This window comes from Prionailurus bengalensis, chromosome B3 (assembly GCF_016509475.1).
Source record: "Prionailurus bengalensis isolate Pbe53 chromosome B3, Fcat_Pben_1.1_paternal_pri, whole genome shotgun sequence".
NCBI classification, from domain to species: domain Eukaryota; kingdom Metazoa; phylum Chordata; class Mammalia; order Carnivora; family Felidae; genus Prionailurus; species Prionailurus bengalensis.
The window spans coordinates 28,638,500-28,655,802 of NC_057355.1; the positions used below are offsets into that span (position 1 = coordinate 28,638,500).

Here is a 17,303-nt window from a genome sequence, read left to right on the forward strand (position 1 = left end):
CTCTCTGTCCCTCCCCTGTTCATGCTTTGTCTCTCTCTCTCAAAATAATAAACATTAAAAAAATTAAGAACAGAAACAAAAAAAACTTCTGGGGGCACCTGGGTGGCTCAGTCTGTTGAGCTTGTTGATTTTGGCCCAGGTCATGATCCTAGGGTTGTGAGATCAAGTCCCACACCAGGCTCTGTTCTCTGCCTTTTCCCTGGCTTGCACTCTCTAAAAATGAGTAAATAAACTTTAAAAGATTATCTCTCTCCCTTTCCCTTTGCCTCTCCCCCATATACACACATTTTCTTACTTTCAAATCAAAACAAAACAAAAAAATACTTCTGTGACTGAGTAAAAGGAGAATAGAAGAATTTAAAATGCTTTATTTTTAATAGCAATAATTGCATTTCAAAATGACATAATTCACATAATTCACCATAAATCTATAGCTTATGGTAGGAAATATAAGTGTAAACAGCCTATATACACTTTATTGATACAATTTTATACACATAAATTTATATACTATCCAATAATCTCCAAAGAAAATACCTACAAATGTACTTGTTTAGACAGCAGACAACAGTTTTCAAAATAAATCAAAATAGAGATTTCCACTCCTCAGCTGCATATAGTGGAATTATATGTATGAAGATGAAATCTGAGGTATATAATACAATGAAGATATTTAACTTTGTTCCATGCCAGCCATGAGTGACAGTGCTAGAGATTCCACTGTGGAAAGAATAAAAATAAGGTTAAAAAAATAGGTTTAAATATTTGAAAATGTCTGAATAAGGTCTCAATGATTTCAGAATTGGAAGTATTTAGACTTTTCTACTTTTAATTAATATATTGATTACTTTAAATGTACAATAAAATGATAATTATTAAATACAAATTGAAAGAGTATGATTTATTTCTATTTCAGATCATTTTAATTTTGAAGACAAAAAGTCTGGACATTTCACTGAACAAATCACTCTTGTCCGCTATGTCACAGAATTTGGAGTCAGTTCATAACAAACTTGCATAACAATCACCCAATGCAAAAATGGACAAATGCATCAATGTTTCCTCTAACACATTTGTAACAGTATTTTTTAAAATGTTCAGCTACTCTTAATTAGTACATTATAATTGGAATACGTAGAAAAAAGGAAGAGATTAACCCTGTGTACTTTTCAAAAAAAAAAATAAAAAGGCTGTGTAAAGACGGGAATGCAAACTGGTGCAGCCACTCTGGAAAACGGTATGGAGTTTCCTCAAAACATTAAAAACGGAACTACCCTACAACCCAGCAATTGCACTACTAGGTTTTTTTTTTTTTTTTAAATTTTTTTTTTTAACGTTTATTTATTTTTGAGACAGAGAGAGACAGAGCATGAACGGGGGAGGGGCAGAGAGAGAGGGAGACACAGAATCGGAAACAGGCTCCAGGCTCTGAGCCATCAGCCCAGAGCCCGATGCGGGGCTCGAACTCACGGAGCGCGAGATCGTGACCTGGCTGAAGTTGGACGCTTAACCGACTGTGCCACCCAGGCGCCCCTGCACTACTAGGTTTTATCCAAGGGATACAGGTATGCTGTTTCAAAGGGGCACATGCACCCCCATGTTTATAGCAGCACTATTGACAATAGCCAAAGTATGGAAAGAGCCCAAATGTCCACAGACAGATGAATGGATAAAGAAGATGTGGTGTATATGTACAATGGAGTATTACCCGGCAATCAAAAAGAATGAAATCTTGCCATTTGCAACTATGTGGATGGAACTAGAGGTCATTATACTAAGCGAAATTAGAGAAAGACAAGTATCATACGACTTCACTCATATGAGGACTTTAAGATACAAAACAGAGGACTATAAGGGAAGCAAAAATAATATAAAAACAGGGAGGGGAACAAAACAAAAGAGACTCATAAATATGGAGAACAGAGAGTTGCTGGAGGGGTTTTAGGAGGGGGGATGGGCTAAAAGGGTAAGAGCCATTAAGGAATCTGCTCCTGAAATCACTGTTGCACTATATGCTAACTTGGATGTAAATTAAAAACCAGACAGATAAGCTATATTGAAGCACTGAGAAAATACTGTTTGCTATGTGACAGATTTTGAACATGTTAAAAACTACAACAAAGTTTCACAGAAAACTAAGCAATTGAGTAAAGGCAATTCTGGGGGAAAAATGTATTAGAAAGAAAACAAAGTACGTTATTTGGTTTATCTAGTCCACAGAACAATTTTTCATGGTCAAGATAAATTCTGGCTTCATTTAACTCAAAAATTTTTTATACAACTACATTTAAAAAATATTTTTTATTAAAATAAAATGCACTGTTTTTTTTTTTTTTTTTTTAAATTTTTTTTTTTTTCAACGTTTATTTATTTTTGGGACAGCGAGAGACAGAGCATGAATGGGGGAGGGGCAGAGAGAGAGGGAGACACAGAATCGGAAACAGGCTCCAGGCTCTGAGCCATCAGCCCAGAGCCCGACGCGGGGCTCGAACTCCCGGACCGTGAGATCGTGACCTGGCTGAAGTCGGACGCTTAACCGACTGCGCCACCCAGGCGCCCCTAAAATGCACTGTTTTATCCACTTGAAAAAAAAAGACTGTGCAAAGAGCTTTTAGATATTTGTTCTACAAATACAAATATCTAGTTTGCCTTTGTTCTACAGATGAAACAGCTCTCTTCTCCCTGTGACACAATCTCTGTGCTTCACACTGCATTCTGAACTGTCATGCTTGCACTTTCCTGTGTAAGAGGCAGCCGTGGGAATTTTTCAAATTGCTAAAAAAATGCCTATCTTTTGAAAGGAATAGTTACAAAGGCTACGTATAATTGTAAAGTATGACTGAGATCTATTTTGCCTTCTGCTTTACCTAATAATGGTTCTAGAAATCCACTGGTATACCAAATCACATAGTAAAAAGCAGTATCTTTAGTCTCAGTGTTTTACATCTCATATTCACTCACCAACTGTAATTCTGAAAAAACAAGTCAAAGCATGGCACAACTGCTGAGGGACTTTCCAGGTTTGAAATTGTGAAAAGTTATAATTTTTCATGAGATTAGTACCAAAGCAAGAACATGCAGACTTAGCTACAAGAAAATATAAAAGCAGTAAAAATTATTTTAACATGGTATACTCACGATGGGGAAAGGATCCTCTACAGACAGCTTTGTTTAAAATGGTTACAATAAACATATGGCAGTTTTTAAAATCAGACTCCATTTTCTCTATAGATTCCATTCTAGGAAAGAAAGTAAATTTTAACTTAAATAAGTGCATAAAGTGTTAATACATAGGCTACAAAATATCTTTGGGATAATTTCAAATATACTTTCGCTAAATTTCCTAAGTCTAAAGATTATAAAATAGAAAATTTCCTGCCCCACTTCAAAATAAAACCTTTCCAAATGTTTGAAGGAAAGAGTTATTAACACATAAAACTGTGCTGTTGTGGGGTCGCATTGAATTCTGGAGTTGGGATGACTGGGGGTGTTCCCTTTTCCATTACACATTTCTGTATTTTCACTTTTCACAAGCATATCTCCTTTTTGAAACAAAGAATACATTAAAGATACAAAACCCTATATTAGAACATACATTAGGAGAGAACGCAGAGGACACTCACATGCCCACATCCAGCTTCAGCACAGCCCAGCCCTGCCATACTGTGAAGCACATTTGAAACATCACAGCCCTTCAGTCATAAATATTTCAGTGTGTATATAGTAAAGATAAAGACTCCTTTTAAAACAGCCACAATACCATTTTCTTGAAAATACTTAATGATTTTTTAATATCATCAAATAACCAGTCAGCTTTTGAATTTCACATCACTTTTGCAATTTTTCACTCTTCTGCTTCAAGTCTGAATCAGGATCAATTAATTTCCATAAACTGTAATGGCTGATATGCTTAAGTCCTCCTCACTCCCTGTTTTTGTCTTCACAATTTACTTATTGAAGAAACTGAAACAGTTCAATTTTAGCCAAGCATATGCAGGAGTGTTATTATTTTCTCCTCCATCTCACAGTGATATGGAAAGAAAAATGTTCTTTACACACTTTGAGACACCCATAGTAAAACAAATAAGACTTTTATTTTCATCCTTTTTCATAATATTTCAATTATGGATTTTACCTACACTCTTAGTTTCTTCATACAAAGACTGTAGACACAGCCATAGACTGATACAGCCATAGACTAAGATTTTAAATTAGATCATAAACTCTCCCCTTTTTACTGACTGGTACAAGCTATTATTTCAACAGCCCAGTCAACCAGACTTGTATTTTTATTTCTGAGAAGTAACAGAGGCATCATCATTACATTAATTTTATGAACAAGACAAGGACAAGCTACTGAACTGTACATTCAGGTTAACAGTAGAGAATGGCACTCTACATAGGAAGAGCAACAAGCTCTGAGCTCCACAACTGTACTCTGACTTCAGGGCATCTGTCTTTCTATGGGACTCTGGACTATAATCTACCGTAACATCCAGAATTTGCTTTAAAATGATTCAGCAAGTATGAACAGGGGTGTGTGGTAAACACAAAACAGAACTGGTCATTGCTGGTAACTGCTGAAATGGGGTGATGGGCAACCAGGGTTTGTTACGCAGTTCTACTTCTGTATATGTTTGAAATTCATAATTAATAAAACCTATACAAGAATACATGAATGCAACCTAAGAATATTTATTTGTTCTAATTTAAATTTTCATATTTTTCTGGTTTTACCGTTCTTAAAAAACTGCACTTTCTTGATGCTGCCTAGTTAAGGTGAACACATTCAATTCTTCCCTTAAATATAAGTGATATATGATATATTGCCAAGATTGAGAAAAAAGGCTCCCAGAATGTATTTTTTAAAAAAAGGCATTTCTTCTTCCTCTCATTAGTGGGGTGGCTCACTGGCTCAGTTGGTAGAGCATGTGACTCTTGATCTCAGGGTCATGAGTTCAAGCCCCATGTTGGGCATAGAGCTTACTTTAAAAAAAAAAAAGGCTTCCAGAAAGAAGCCAGTTAAAAGGGAAGCTGAAATGGTCACAAGCTACATACTTACTGCCATGCCCCTAGGCCTGCTTGCCAACCATCCGCAAACATGAGAGCCAAATTCAGTACCTTCATGATGGCTTCTTTCACAAAACTGACCTGGAGATCAAAGCCACAGAGAGAACACAGGCTCTGTAACTATGTTTGGATACTGACACCAACACTTTAAAAGACTGCCTTGAATCAAATAAAGAAGGGTACTAGGCTCTGAATAAGTGCACTTGGAATCAGATATGGAATCAGGTCACACATCTAATGCACCTATGATACCGGGAGTATTACCAGCAGAGTCTGACCAACAAAGCAAGTGACCATTTCCTGGGATGGCCATTTAAGTTCACCAACGAGAGGGAGTAAGTAATTCCAATGGCTATAAATTGACTTAATCCCATATATTCTCACTAAGATGGATGTACTTCCTGACTAAAACACTATTATTCCACAACTGCAGACACAATTTTCCAATTGAATCCAAGCACAGAGCAGGGTGCAGATGATCACAATACAGTTCTCATTTGTTTCTCTCAGGTATAATTTCTAGTAGTATAGTACACATACTTCATTTGACCTGGTTATTTCGTAACGAATATACAGAGACAACCTCCCTTGACCAGCTTCCTTCCTGCCTCAACTGGCCAAATCTGCAGGTGACATCTCATGTACCTTTTCTCTCAGCAAGCATCGATCATGGATGGTGGACAAATATCTATAGTGAATTTTAATCAACTGATCTAAATCCTTGGCTTCCTCGACTTGATGTTGAAACTCTAGTCCTGTACTGTGAAGAATCTTGGAAGAGAAAGATGAAAAGTTTAATCAGCAGACTTCTTTGAGGACTTGTATGCCAGACACAAAACTTATTACCAACCTCTTCTACTCCTCTCAAATTCTTCTTCAATAATTACAACTGTAAAACTCACAAAGTACCTTCTTTAAAGGTTGAAATTCTTATCCTAGAATAATGGTAGATGCCAGTCCTTTAGGAAATCCATTTGCATGGTAAATGAATGCCTTACTTTGGACTAGCAGACTGTTTCTGGTGGGGAGGGACAAATGCACTGATTAAAAAAAAAACAATAACAACAACAACAATTATCAGGTAAATTGAATTTATATGTTTCTTTTTTTTTTTTTTTTAAGTCCCAATGTTTATATACTGGTCTTTCTTTAAAAGGAGCACAGATGTTCTTCAACTAAAAACAAGAAACAAATTAAGCAAAAAATTAAACTACCAATTACTCTCAATAATTAAGGGCTTAAGGCTGGCCCTCTGAAGGCCACTAATGCATGGTAAACAGAGAGTACCTCTGCCATATGCATCGTGTCTAAAACACAGGCTTCAAAGTTTCAATTCTTTCAAATAAAATGAGTTTCAGAGCTTCTATACCAGAATGACTACAAATTAGTTTTTTAAAGCAACCATTTAAAATCCCAAATGAGGGGGCGCCTGGATGGCTCAGTCGGTTAAGCGGCTGACTTCGGCTCAGGTCATGATCTCGCGGTCTGTGAGTTTGAGCCCTGCGTCAGGCTCTGTGCTGACAGCTCAGAGCCTAGAGCCTGTTTCAGATTCTGTGTCTCCCTCTATCTGACCCTCCCCTGTTCATGCTCTGTCTCTTTCTGTCGCAAAAATAAATAAACGTTAAAAAAAAAATTAAAAAAAAAAATCCCAAATGAGTACTGTCTTCCAACAACACTGCCACTATTCAAATATCTGAACTCTTCTTCCAGACTTCCTCTAGATCTGGTTTTAAGATGTGTAAGAGAGTAGTTTCACTTACTGTGTAATGAGTTGCCTCTTGTTTTTAAGAAAAAAAATAATCTGGCTGCATCTATCTCCTTATATACCACACTAGCCTGACAGATTTTTTGGCTGTTATTAAAATTTGAACCCATTTTCCAGGGGCAGATCTGTTAACCACTAATAAAGTTTAGAGGGCTATACTACAAGTTCTAAAGGCGATTCCAAAAGAGGAGCTCTGGGTATGCCTCTTCCAAGAAGCTGATGGACAGGAGGGACAGGAGTCTCAAGATACACATTCTGTGGAATGTTTAAAAAAATATTTCCCTCCACTGCCATGTTATTTTATGATCAAATATTTCATATGTGCTATTTTCACACTTACAGTCTACAAGTATTTTGTGGGCTTTTTACCTATAAATATATCACAAGTAATCCAGACACAAACCCTCGTCATGATGTAGTTGTGTAAGCTGTTCACAAAGTGCATGAGCTTCACTCTCAAGAGGAACATACGATGAATCTGTTGTCTTACTGTTTCCTTCTGTGGTCCAAATTGAACAGTTGTGTCTTCTTCACATAAAAGTCCTTCTCTGAACTGTGGTTTTCCAGCAGTACTAGTTAGCTCTGCATAAGATGCAAAATCAGAGTAGGTGGGAAGAACATCTACTCAGGCCCCACCCATACCACTGCACAGGGGTGGGACTTCTGGTGTCATCATCAACCCGCAAAGGGTACTCTACAGGAGTCACATCAGGGACCATGCCTTCAGTGTCTCTGGAAGGTAAAGCAGTGAAAAGTTCCCCCTTATCACCTTGATTATCACTGTCATTGAAATTTAAATGCAAAGTCCCAATAACTTGTCATTAAAAATTTTTGCATAATTTAAGAATATTTATGCTGGCTAAATTCCTAATCAAGTTGCTATATTTCAGGTTGACTGCAGTACTAATTCCCTGGTACTTCATTCAGGGAAGTTAATTCTGCCATCTGTAAAACTGTTACTATAAATACTTGTCATCTGGGCACTTGTATATACATAAAAAATGACCAAAGATCACCTACTTCTTTTTTTCAGGGCTAAAATTAAATTATAATTTATCTGTTGCAAACAAATCTTACCACCGAATAGTAAAACATCCAGACTATATTTTGCCCATTTTATCTGCAATAAGAGAAGGAACACCTGATTATAAATTTTCTGACATTCCAAACTTATAACAATATCCACAGGCCATGGGATCTATGAAAACAAAAACAGAAAATTAGAGTAGAAAGCAACCTATTACTTGCACGTTATAATTTTAATAGAAAACAATGTTCTTACTAAATGTATTAGCACATACCTTGTAGCTCAAGGTTAGACCATCTAAGATATGAACAGGGAGTTTCTTCTTAGTTGTGTCAACATTTTCATAAGATATAGACAGACTAGATAAAGAAATTTCAGTTTTAGTTTGAAAATTCTATGCTCACATAAAAAAAACCTCTAAAAAACCACTAGCATTTTACCATTTATTTTATTTACATATTTCAAAGAAGACATATTTCATAAAAGGAATGCAAATATTTAAATAAAGTGCTATTTTCTAGCCTATATTCCAGAATAAGAATTTGGTTTTAGAAGAGGGGCAAAGTTTTTAAACAATGGGTTTAGCTATGAAAAAGAGACTCTTAAGTGTAGTAAGTTAATTAGGAAAAAAGATGAAGTTGGGGAAGAAAATATAATGGTAATAGGTTGGGTGCTTAATTGGGACAAAATTCAGGCTACAGGCTCAGAAGATGGACCCTCTGCTGAAGATAGTGGGGGGGAGGTTGCTCTCCTTGCCTTGAAGAGTGTGTTTGCAAGTGTGTCAACAAGAATGGGGTCTGCTTCCAAAGCAAAGGTGTTGCACACTGCTTCATCCATTCTTTCCTAATGATGCTTTGAAAGTAACCCTCACTAGAAATAATCAACAAATATGCAAGGAAATGTCCTTGCACCAGGCACTACGTGGGCACTTAAGTGCCCTTACTCATTTAATCCTGAGTAGTCCTGTCAGAAGACTAGGAAATGATGTAACTCTCCCACAATTATAGGGGCACCAAGTGATGAAACTGGAATGCAGACCATGGAAGGTTTAAGTGTACCATGGAGGTGGGGAGGCAGCCTTACAACTAGAGATGGAAAACGTAGCATGTGACTTATAAATTAACCAATTCATTCCATGTCACAGGCACTAGTCAGAATTTTTTTAGCCCATAAATTTGTTACATGTGTATCCACTAAGTACTCAGAAGGCACTAACTGAATACGTTATTTGTCATCACCATGCCAAGCAGGTGAAAGAAAGTCAATCCCTCTCCTCAGAGCCCAGAGCAAATCACAAAGCAGATATAGGGTGCTACACCAATCCAGGCCAGGCAGGACTTTGTAGGAAAGCAGACCATTGCCAGGCCATGCAAATGGAAGTGCACATAACTAGAGGAAGCTATGAAGCAGGGAAAGTATAGCTCTTGGGCAAACCAGAAATATTCTGAATCCCTGAAATGTAAAGTGTGGTAGGAGAGAGAACATGATGTGTCTATATGTGTACACACACTAGAAATGAGGCTGAGAAATGAACCAGACAGTAAAAGCTTGCCCTCTCATGAGAAGCAGCTCCCTAGACAGATCTCCTTTTGTACCAATGACTTTAACTTAAGAAACAGAAATAGAAATTCCTAAAAGTAGAAAGTAAACTAAAACAAATGAACTTGACCCTACATTAAGTTGGTAGCATAATCACATGGAGAATTATTCCAAGTGACCTTGAAATACAGTATTCTGATGGCTTGATAGTAGAGGAAGAGAAAACCATCACAAGCATTAATTTAAACTCTCAGTGGGCTTGTTGCTATTATTGTCACTTTGGAACTGTTACTTAGAGAATAAAACCATTAATTATATCAATGTATTAGTAAGCATTCAAGGGAAGAAATACAAAGGAAAATCAAAGAAGTGAAAAATGAATCTTTAATATAAATTGGAAATATCAAATATGAGCTTATGATTTTTTCTTCCTACATATTTCCCAGCTCTGTCAACTGAGAAAGCCCAGAAGTACTGACAATCCAATACTGATGAACACTCTGGCACCAGATCAAGGGCTTTTTAAGCCATCAATTAAATGGGACTACTGCTCCTAGCAGGAGGTGCACAAGACAAGCCTGGACATCTAGTCCTGAAAGTAAGAATGCTCTCTGAGATTACTAGGGCTGAATGAAAGGTCTCCCTCTGGGTGAAAATGAGACAGTCTGAGCAACAAAAATAACTGTAATAGACTGCAACATATTAAATACAACAAGTTCATGAGTTTCTGCTGGTAGTGAAAAACAACTTTCTCTAGCTCCCTCTGGGGATTGCTGGGTACCAGTTACTTCTTATGGAAAGAATCCAGCTGTTACACCCTGCTTTTCCTAACCACATAACTGATGAAAATTCTGCTTTTATATAAGAATTAAAGGTAATAAGAGTGACAAAACTAAAAGAAATTAAAAATAAAAATAATCTACTAAGTAGTAGGTTGGGAACTTGGGTGTGGTTGTGAGAGAAAGAATGCTTTGTCTGGCATGTAATGTTAATTATTATGACTATTACTTTTGAAGGACCATTGAGGGAGCTGAGAAAGAGAGCTGAACAGGGACATGGAACAGGAAAAAGGATTGCCAAGCAGTGTACAAGATGAGTCTTTGCTTCACAAAGATTTGATGGCACCAACCCACAGACCTGGGTGAGTTGTTCAGCAGGCATACTGACAGGGAGAAAGGGTTGATTAGCTCCACAGTTGGGGATAAGCTCACCTAACAGTTTGAAAACATGCAACTCTGCCCATTAAGTGGTGGAATCTATTTCCCACCACTGAACCTAGCTGGCCTATGACATGGTTTGACCAACAGCATGTGGTAGAAGTGAAGGTCTATGAGGCCTGGAGCTCAGGCCTCAGCAGGCCCTGAGAATTTTGCTCTTGTTTCAAAACACTGCCTAAGACTCGTATGTAAGAAGGCCAGTGCATTTAGCTGGAGGGTGAGGCCAGTGGGCAGAGAAATTCCACACCCAGTGGCTAACACTGTCCTATGAGGGAGGACATCAGACCCTGACAGCCTACATGGCACCACCTCATCATCACTTCTTGCTTAGTAGGTTAAGTCATGTAGCTACCTTCAGCCTCAGTTTTCTAATATGAAAAATAATGTTAAAATTCATAGGGTTAGTGTGAGGAATAAATGATATATGTAAGAATTCACAGAGGAGTTATTACACATGGATTTTTTTATATTATTTAAAATAAAAAGGTGATATATTTTACCGTGAACTATCTTCAGGATAACGTTGTCCTACTGCTTCCTGAAGCTGAACATTAAGAAAAGACACATTCTGCCAGGTTTCCTTTTCTCTTATTTTATCAAAAATTGATGTGTAGAAGTCATACATGGTATCTCCACCTTCCATTAAGAAAAAATTTCTCATGGCCTGCAAGTACTCAACCAGTCTAAATGGAGAGAAAATAAGCTACAGAAAGATCTTACACTCATGAGACAGAATTTTAGATCAGTAGCAGATTTTGTACACTACTAATTTTGAAAGAGTTTTACATTCTACATTTACTAAAAACAGAAATACAACAAACAAAAAGAAATCCCAAAATACTAACACCTCTTAGAGACTTTTAAAATAATAAAAATAGTATATGTTTGCCTTTAATAGAAAGAAATGTTACTTTCCTATAACACTGTAGAAAGATGGCCAAAGTAGAAAGGTGTAACCATCTAGGGGCTCCTGTGTGGCTCAGTTAAGTGTCCAACACTTGGTTTCAGCTTAGGTCACGATCTCACGGTTCATGGGTTCGAGTCCCACATCAGGCTCTGTGCTGACAGTGCAGAGCCCGCTTGGGATTTTCTCTCCCTCTCTCTCTGCCCCGCCCCTGTTTACTTGCGCACACGCGCACTCTCTCTCAAAATAAGTAAAATAAACTTAAAAAAAAAAAGTGTAAAAAAAAAAAGTGTAACAAACTAGTCAGTCCAAATCCTGCTATTCATAGTGAATTTCTACTGTTAATATTTGGGATATTTCTTTCTAGTCTTTTTTTTCTATGCATTTGAAAAAATATAGTTCCCACTATATTATATATCCTTTTTAAGTTTTAAGAACATTTTACATTATTTAAAACTCTGGAGAAACATAAACTTTATAAAGTTCATACATGACAGATTTGCCAAAGCTTATATGGATATGCCATTTTTATGGATATGCCATAATTTAAAGAACTGGTCATCTATTACTAAGTAATTTCATGTTCTTCCCTCTGACAGCAAACTTTCAGATGGGCATTTTTGTGCAACAAGCTTTTTCTGTATTTCTTTCGGGGTAGAGTCTCAGAAATAAAGGATTAAATTTCACAACATAATGGTGTGAAACACAGATGGCTAGTTGATTCTCTCAAAATTATTCATTGCATACTCATTTCCTACTTTATTAAAAATTAACTTGAAACATAGGTTTTAAAATAATTTCAATTGTTCTTAAAGTGCAATAAACTACTGACTACTTCCAAAATTAAACTACTCCTTTATACCTGTAGTCTTTTTTCAGAGTTTGCATGAGGTTTCCACAGCACTCGAGATACTGCTTATCAATATGAGGATAGAGGCAAGATCTCAGTGTTAACTCAAAAGTCTGGCATGTCACAGATTCTGATGATCTATCCACACATATATCTTCACCAGCAAACTTCTCATGAAAGTCACTCTGTTCCAAATACAACCTTTAGGATAAAAACGTGAGTCTTTTTTTTTTTTTTTTTTTTAATGAGCTGCTATCAACAGAATTCCCTTAAAAGCAAAACTCCAGAGTCCCATTTTTACCTTTAGTCTTAAAATTACCAACTATTACAGAAAGAAACTCCCCCCGCCCACCCCAAATATCCTTTAAGTGAAACAGTTTTTCAACCACTTCTGCCTTAAGGGTCAAGTACTGAGTAGGTCTTTTTCGCCACTGCGTCTCAGGCAGTATATGAGGTGAATAAGGGCAATGCATTAGACAGTAAGGCATGGTGCGCCTAAAACCACCTAAGGGCCAAGATACATTTTAAGTTGTGTGTGTGTGTGTGTGTGTGTATGTGTCACATACTTGCACAAGACCTAGACTTTCTGTATGAGTAACAGCAACTCCCCATGGATGTAGGACACAAGGTAGTCTATGGACTTTCACAAACAAGGAGGCCAAATTGAACACAGTGCCCTCTTGCATTCCATTCATTAGAAAGGATAAGCTACAAAGGTTTTCATTTTTAAGGCTGGAAAGCCCTAACTAGCAGAAATTAACAGTTACTAAATACTGCACAGATTCTGCCATTTCAATTATCTAAAATCTTGCAGGTATGTATCACCTTGCAAAGTTAATTGCCAGGAGGGGATCGTGAACATCATCCAGTTCAAGATGCCTTTCAGCAATGGACTGCATCTTAATTAGGTTCTCTTTGGTAGCCTGCTGCTCAGTGAGGACCTGTGCAGTGGAATCTTCTCCATGTCGAAGACGCGACTGTACAGATTCCAGAAACAGGGTATACAAGCTTTTTCTCTCTGCATCTGAAACAAAGAAATATGTTTGGTGAACTATATTCCTGTAAATAATATTAAGTAGCATTAGGTAGTTTTATCCTAATATAGTCTGGTATTTTTCCTTTGGCCTATGAGAGTTTATCCCTGTTTCTTTACTTCCACAGTACAGTACAACTAAATACTTTTATACCCTGTTAGATAACTGCAAAGTTCATAAACATTCAAAGTATGAGCTAATTTTTTCTGAACAGAGTAACACCCTAAGTAGGGTGCTTAAAAGTTAAGTTACCACCATACTGGACAGCACTATAATAGTTATAGGAGTCATAATTTCATTGGGGAAAACACTTTTGACAGTGGTCCCGAAAGCTCATTACATTTTATTATTCAGTCAAAAAGGAAATATTCCACAAAATGAAAATATTATTTAAAGTAAATACAATTCAAAGTAATGTAACATTAAGGTGATTTAAAAACAATTAAGGCTATATATACACCTTTCAAATCTTTTTAGTCAGTTGTTAAAAGTTGAAGTATATTGCTTAAATTGTATCAAAAAAGGCCATAAATTATATCAAGATTTTCTTGAAATCTATGATCAAGTCTAAACTGCTAACCAACAAATTCATATCTGCCAGGGTTTACATTTATGTCCTCAACAGCTAAATGCTGCACTAAGAAATGCTAGAGATTTATTTTTTAAATGACCAGTTCTAAGGAATCCAGACTAAGGAAAAAGCATGTGGAATTTATCATTACTGCAATCACTGCCTTTGAAACAGTGCTAAAAGTTTCCACTGAGGATAATCTTTTCAATTAGGAGCAGTAACAAGGTGATAATTTCCATGAAAGCAAAAGGCTTTGATAATTTTCAAACTACAAAATAATTACATATTTCAGGATGACAAAAATGAAGACAGAGTAACTGCCTGAATGCTGAGGGATACATGGAAAAGGAACCTTCTACCTCTGGCTGTGTCCTGGCACGTGGTGCTCTTTGCACATTGCAGGTTCTTCAGCAGCTGCATTGACTTGCCAGCCATAATTATCTGCTTAAGGACAGGTTTGAGGAAGGACACCATGGTATGCTGCCTGCTGGAGGGCCCCTGGTCACTGCCAGAACTTGCACTAGCATTATCACTCATTTTTTCTTCATTTTCTGTCTTTTCCGATACGCTGTATAGTGTGTAAGTTGCATACCAAAAGTCTCTGTGATTTACTGGAACATTTTTGTTTCTATAAAGATTCAAAAGAATTTTAAACTTCAACTTTACTTCCTTAAAAACAACAGTGTATCTGTTTTAGCTTAGGCATGTTGTCCAGACATTCCAAAACACAATAATATCAATTATTAGTAATATGAAGCAATCTTCAGGCAAAATGGGGCAGAGGTTTTATCTGACTTCAGTTTAACAGAAAAGTGGATAAATACTCTGAATGACACAGGTAAAATTTAAGTAAAAAGTTGTAGGGAATAAGCTTAGAAATTTCCTGGGCTTATACCAATGGGTTAACAAGGCATAAAGAATTACAAAGCCATAGGATGCTCACACCTTGGTTTGGGTAAACAAGATTAGGTAAATAAGTATAGAGAAGGTGGGGCAGAAGCCCCAATATAGAACACATGAAATAAACAAGATTAGATATTCAGGGTGGAAGCACCCCCCAGTTTAGTAGTATAGCAGAAAGCTGCTTTCACAGGAGGAAAGGAACAAGTTAGGTAAACAGATAAATTGGACTGTTGGGCTGCAGCTGAAGCAGCCCGGAGAGGAGATGATTAACAAAAGAAAGGTGCCTCGTTAACTCTGAGGTTATTTCCCCTACCAGTCTCATCCCCTAGGCTAGCTAAGATAAACAAAGGTGGTGCTTCATGTCTGCTGTAAACAACCTCCTGCCTGACTGCCCTGGTGTCAGGATTTTGCTTTGTATTAACCCACACCCCTAACCCCAAATATCTTCAAGACTCCCTTTCCCTCACGTCTACAAGTTAATGTTCACAGATTCAGTCTCTCTTTGTGCATGTCCATCGCCATGTTTGTAAGCCTTCTGATCTTAATAAAAACGGGGCAAGGACCCTTATTTGGGGCTCCTGTCTTCCAGGATATTAGCCATCTCTTGCTTTTCATCCTGCGTCCTGCTCTTTTGCTGGCCAAAAGAGAACTTCAGACTTAGAGTCTATGACAAAAAGTTTCTTGAATTAGAATTAAACAAAATATGATTACTTTGATTCTCTTTAGAAGTAGAATAAAAGTTTACCGATTTTGCCATTCCCTGTAAAAGTAATCTCTACACTTCTACATTTTTTCGTCCCGTACAGATCCTTAACTGAAATGCTTTTAACAATCAAATGATGGTCACTCACCACCCTTTAATAACAGCCAGAATCCCATTTTCACAAAAATTATCATGTAAGATCGATGAAAAACGATATAATAACAGACACGAGATTCAGTTAAAGGAGGCTAGCTAATTTACATCTGCAGTGTATAAGCAGGGTTACCTTTTCAGAGTTGTAAGGACTTAACAGTCTCCTTTCTGATGAGTTAAATGGATAGCTATCCATAAAAACCACACATCTAAACAGAGTGCATAACTTAAAAGTGAGTTAAGAGAGTTCTACATTTGCAGTTTGTATGATTCTGCTCAGAAACATCAATTAACTGAAGGGGAAATCATAAGTGAATTATGATTTTCCTTAATTGTTTTCCGAAATATTTTATTAAGAAGATTAAAAAAGCCAGCTAATTTGGAAAATAAATGTATTCGAGGCATATTCTGTAATACTTTCAAATCTTTTATCCTACTGATTAATTTATAACAGCAATTAGTTGAAGCCACTTATTATCACCTAAATTCCCTCTTTAGGAAGCAATATGCCTTTTACCATACCAGCCAACCATAAACACACTATCATTTAAAAAGCAGAATTTGCTAAGGAAAGCTGTGAACTGACATAAAACTTGGGAGACATATTTTTGGCTGATTCCTGACATCTTCTATAAAAATTCAATACAACTTGTTTATGGTAAAACCATAGTCTGTCACTGCACTGGTCTTCCTCAGTATCACCTGAACTACAAAAGTGCATTATTTTCCTGTGAGAGAAAAAAGGTATGAGCAGCACCCCAGGTCTCCTGAGCTGTGTGTAGGACCCAACCTCTGGATGATGAACTCCCTAGCGCAGTCACATAGGTGCCCATGCACGATCCACTCGTCCACAATCTGCAGGTAGGGTCTTACTGTTTCCACCCAGAGAGAGAACAGCAGGGAGACCTGAGGACAGAGTGTGCACAATCAACTATCAGAACCCCCTTGTCTCTGGATAAAATGAAGTTTAAACATTTCTGAAACACCTTTTCAAAAGTAATTGTTTTTTGACAAAAAGAAATTAAAAATCCAAAACATACTCTATAAAATCCTTATGAAAACTCACCTAAATATGAGATGACCATATTGTCTGTAGTCCATACCAGGACTCTCTTGAGAGTGAAAGTTAAAGAGGAACAACAGTTCTAAGTAGGATAGTCCAAACTGAGGCACGCTTATCCTATCTAAAGCACACTATTAGCAAAATGTCCATTTGGAATGAGGAAATGATTTCATTCTACTATAGTTCCAAGTAGTAAAAAAAAACTGCATAGCTGAAAGAAATTAACCTGTTTTATACTGAACTGCAGTATCAAAATGGTGAGAAAAGTTACATCACCAAACTAGGAAATATACCTAGTGCATGTGTATCCAAACATCCAAACAAAATGTGTATCTGACCAAACAAACCTGCAGTTTTCTAGATTATAAATCTCCAGTTAGATTTGTATTTTTAAAAATTGTGACAAAAAACAGGTAACACAAAAATATACTATCTTAAGCACTTTAAAGTGTACAATTCAGTAGTGTTAAGTATATTCATATTGTTGTGAAAACAGATCTCTGG

General features: G+C 36.9%; 1 protein-coding gene across 11 annotated transcripts in view; it reads right to left on the bottom strand.

The window, feature by feature from the left end:
- Nucleotides 1–348: 348 nt before the first annotated feature.
- TUBGCP5 (tubulin gamma complex associated protein 5) overlaps nt 349–17,303 on the bottom strand; it is a 66,603-nt gene continuing 49,648 nt past the window's right edge. For 7 of the 11 annotated variants that reach the window (XM_043554919.1, XM_043554918.1, XM_043554917.1 and 4 more), the window contains 12 exons: nt 16,527–16,642; nt 14,337–14,605; nt 13,198–13,396; nt 12,385–12,573; nt 11,119–11,301; nt 8,137–8,221; nt 7,913–8,033; nt 7,239–7,417; nt 5,716–5,841; nt 5,063–5,151; nt 3,139–3,239; nt 349–720 (listed from right to left, as the gene is read on the bottom strand). In XM_043554919.1, the coding sequence (XP_043410854.1) occupies nt 674–720; nt 3,139–3,239; nt 5,063–5,151; nt 5,716–5,841; nt 7,239–7,417; nt 7,913–8,033; nt 8,137–8,221; nt 11,119–11,301; nt 12,385–12,573; nt 13,198–13,396; nt 14,337–14,605; nt 16,527–16,642 (1,704 nt within the window). In that variant the 3' untranslated portion in view covers nt 349–673. Of the gene's footprint in view, nt 721–3,138; nt 3,240–5,062; nt 5,152–5,715; nt 6,089–7,238; nt 7,418–7,912; nt 8,034–8,136; nt 8,222–11,118; nt 11,302–12,384; nt 12,574–13,197; nt 13,397–14,336; nt 14,606–16,526; nt 16,643–17,303 lie in introns of those variants that run through there. The other 4 variants (XM_043554920.1, XM_043554916.1, XR_006293223.1 and 1 more) reach the window with 3 other exon arrangements.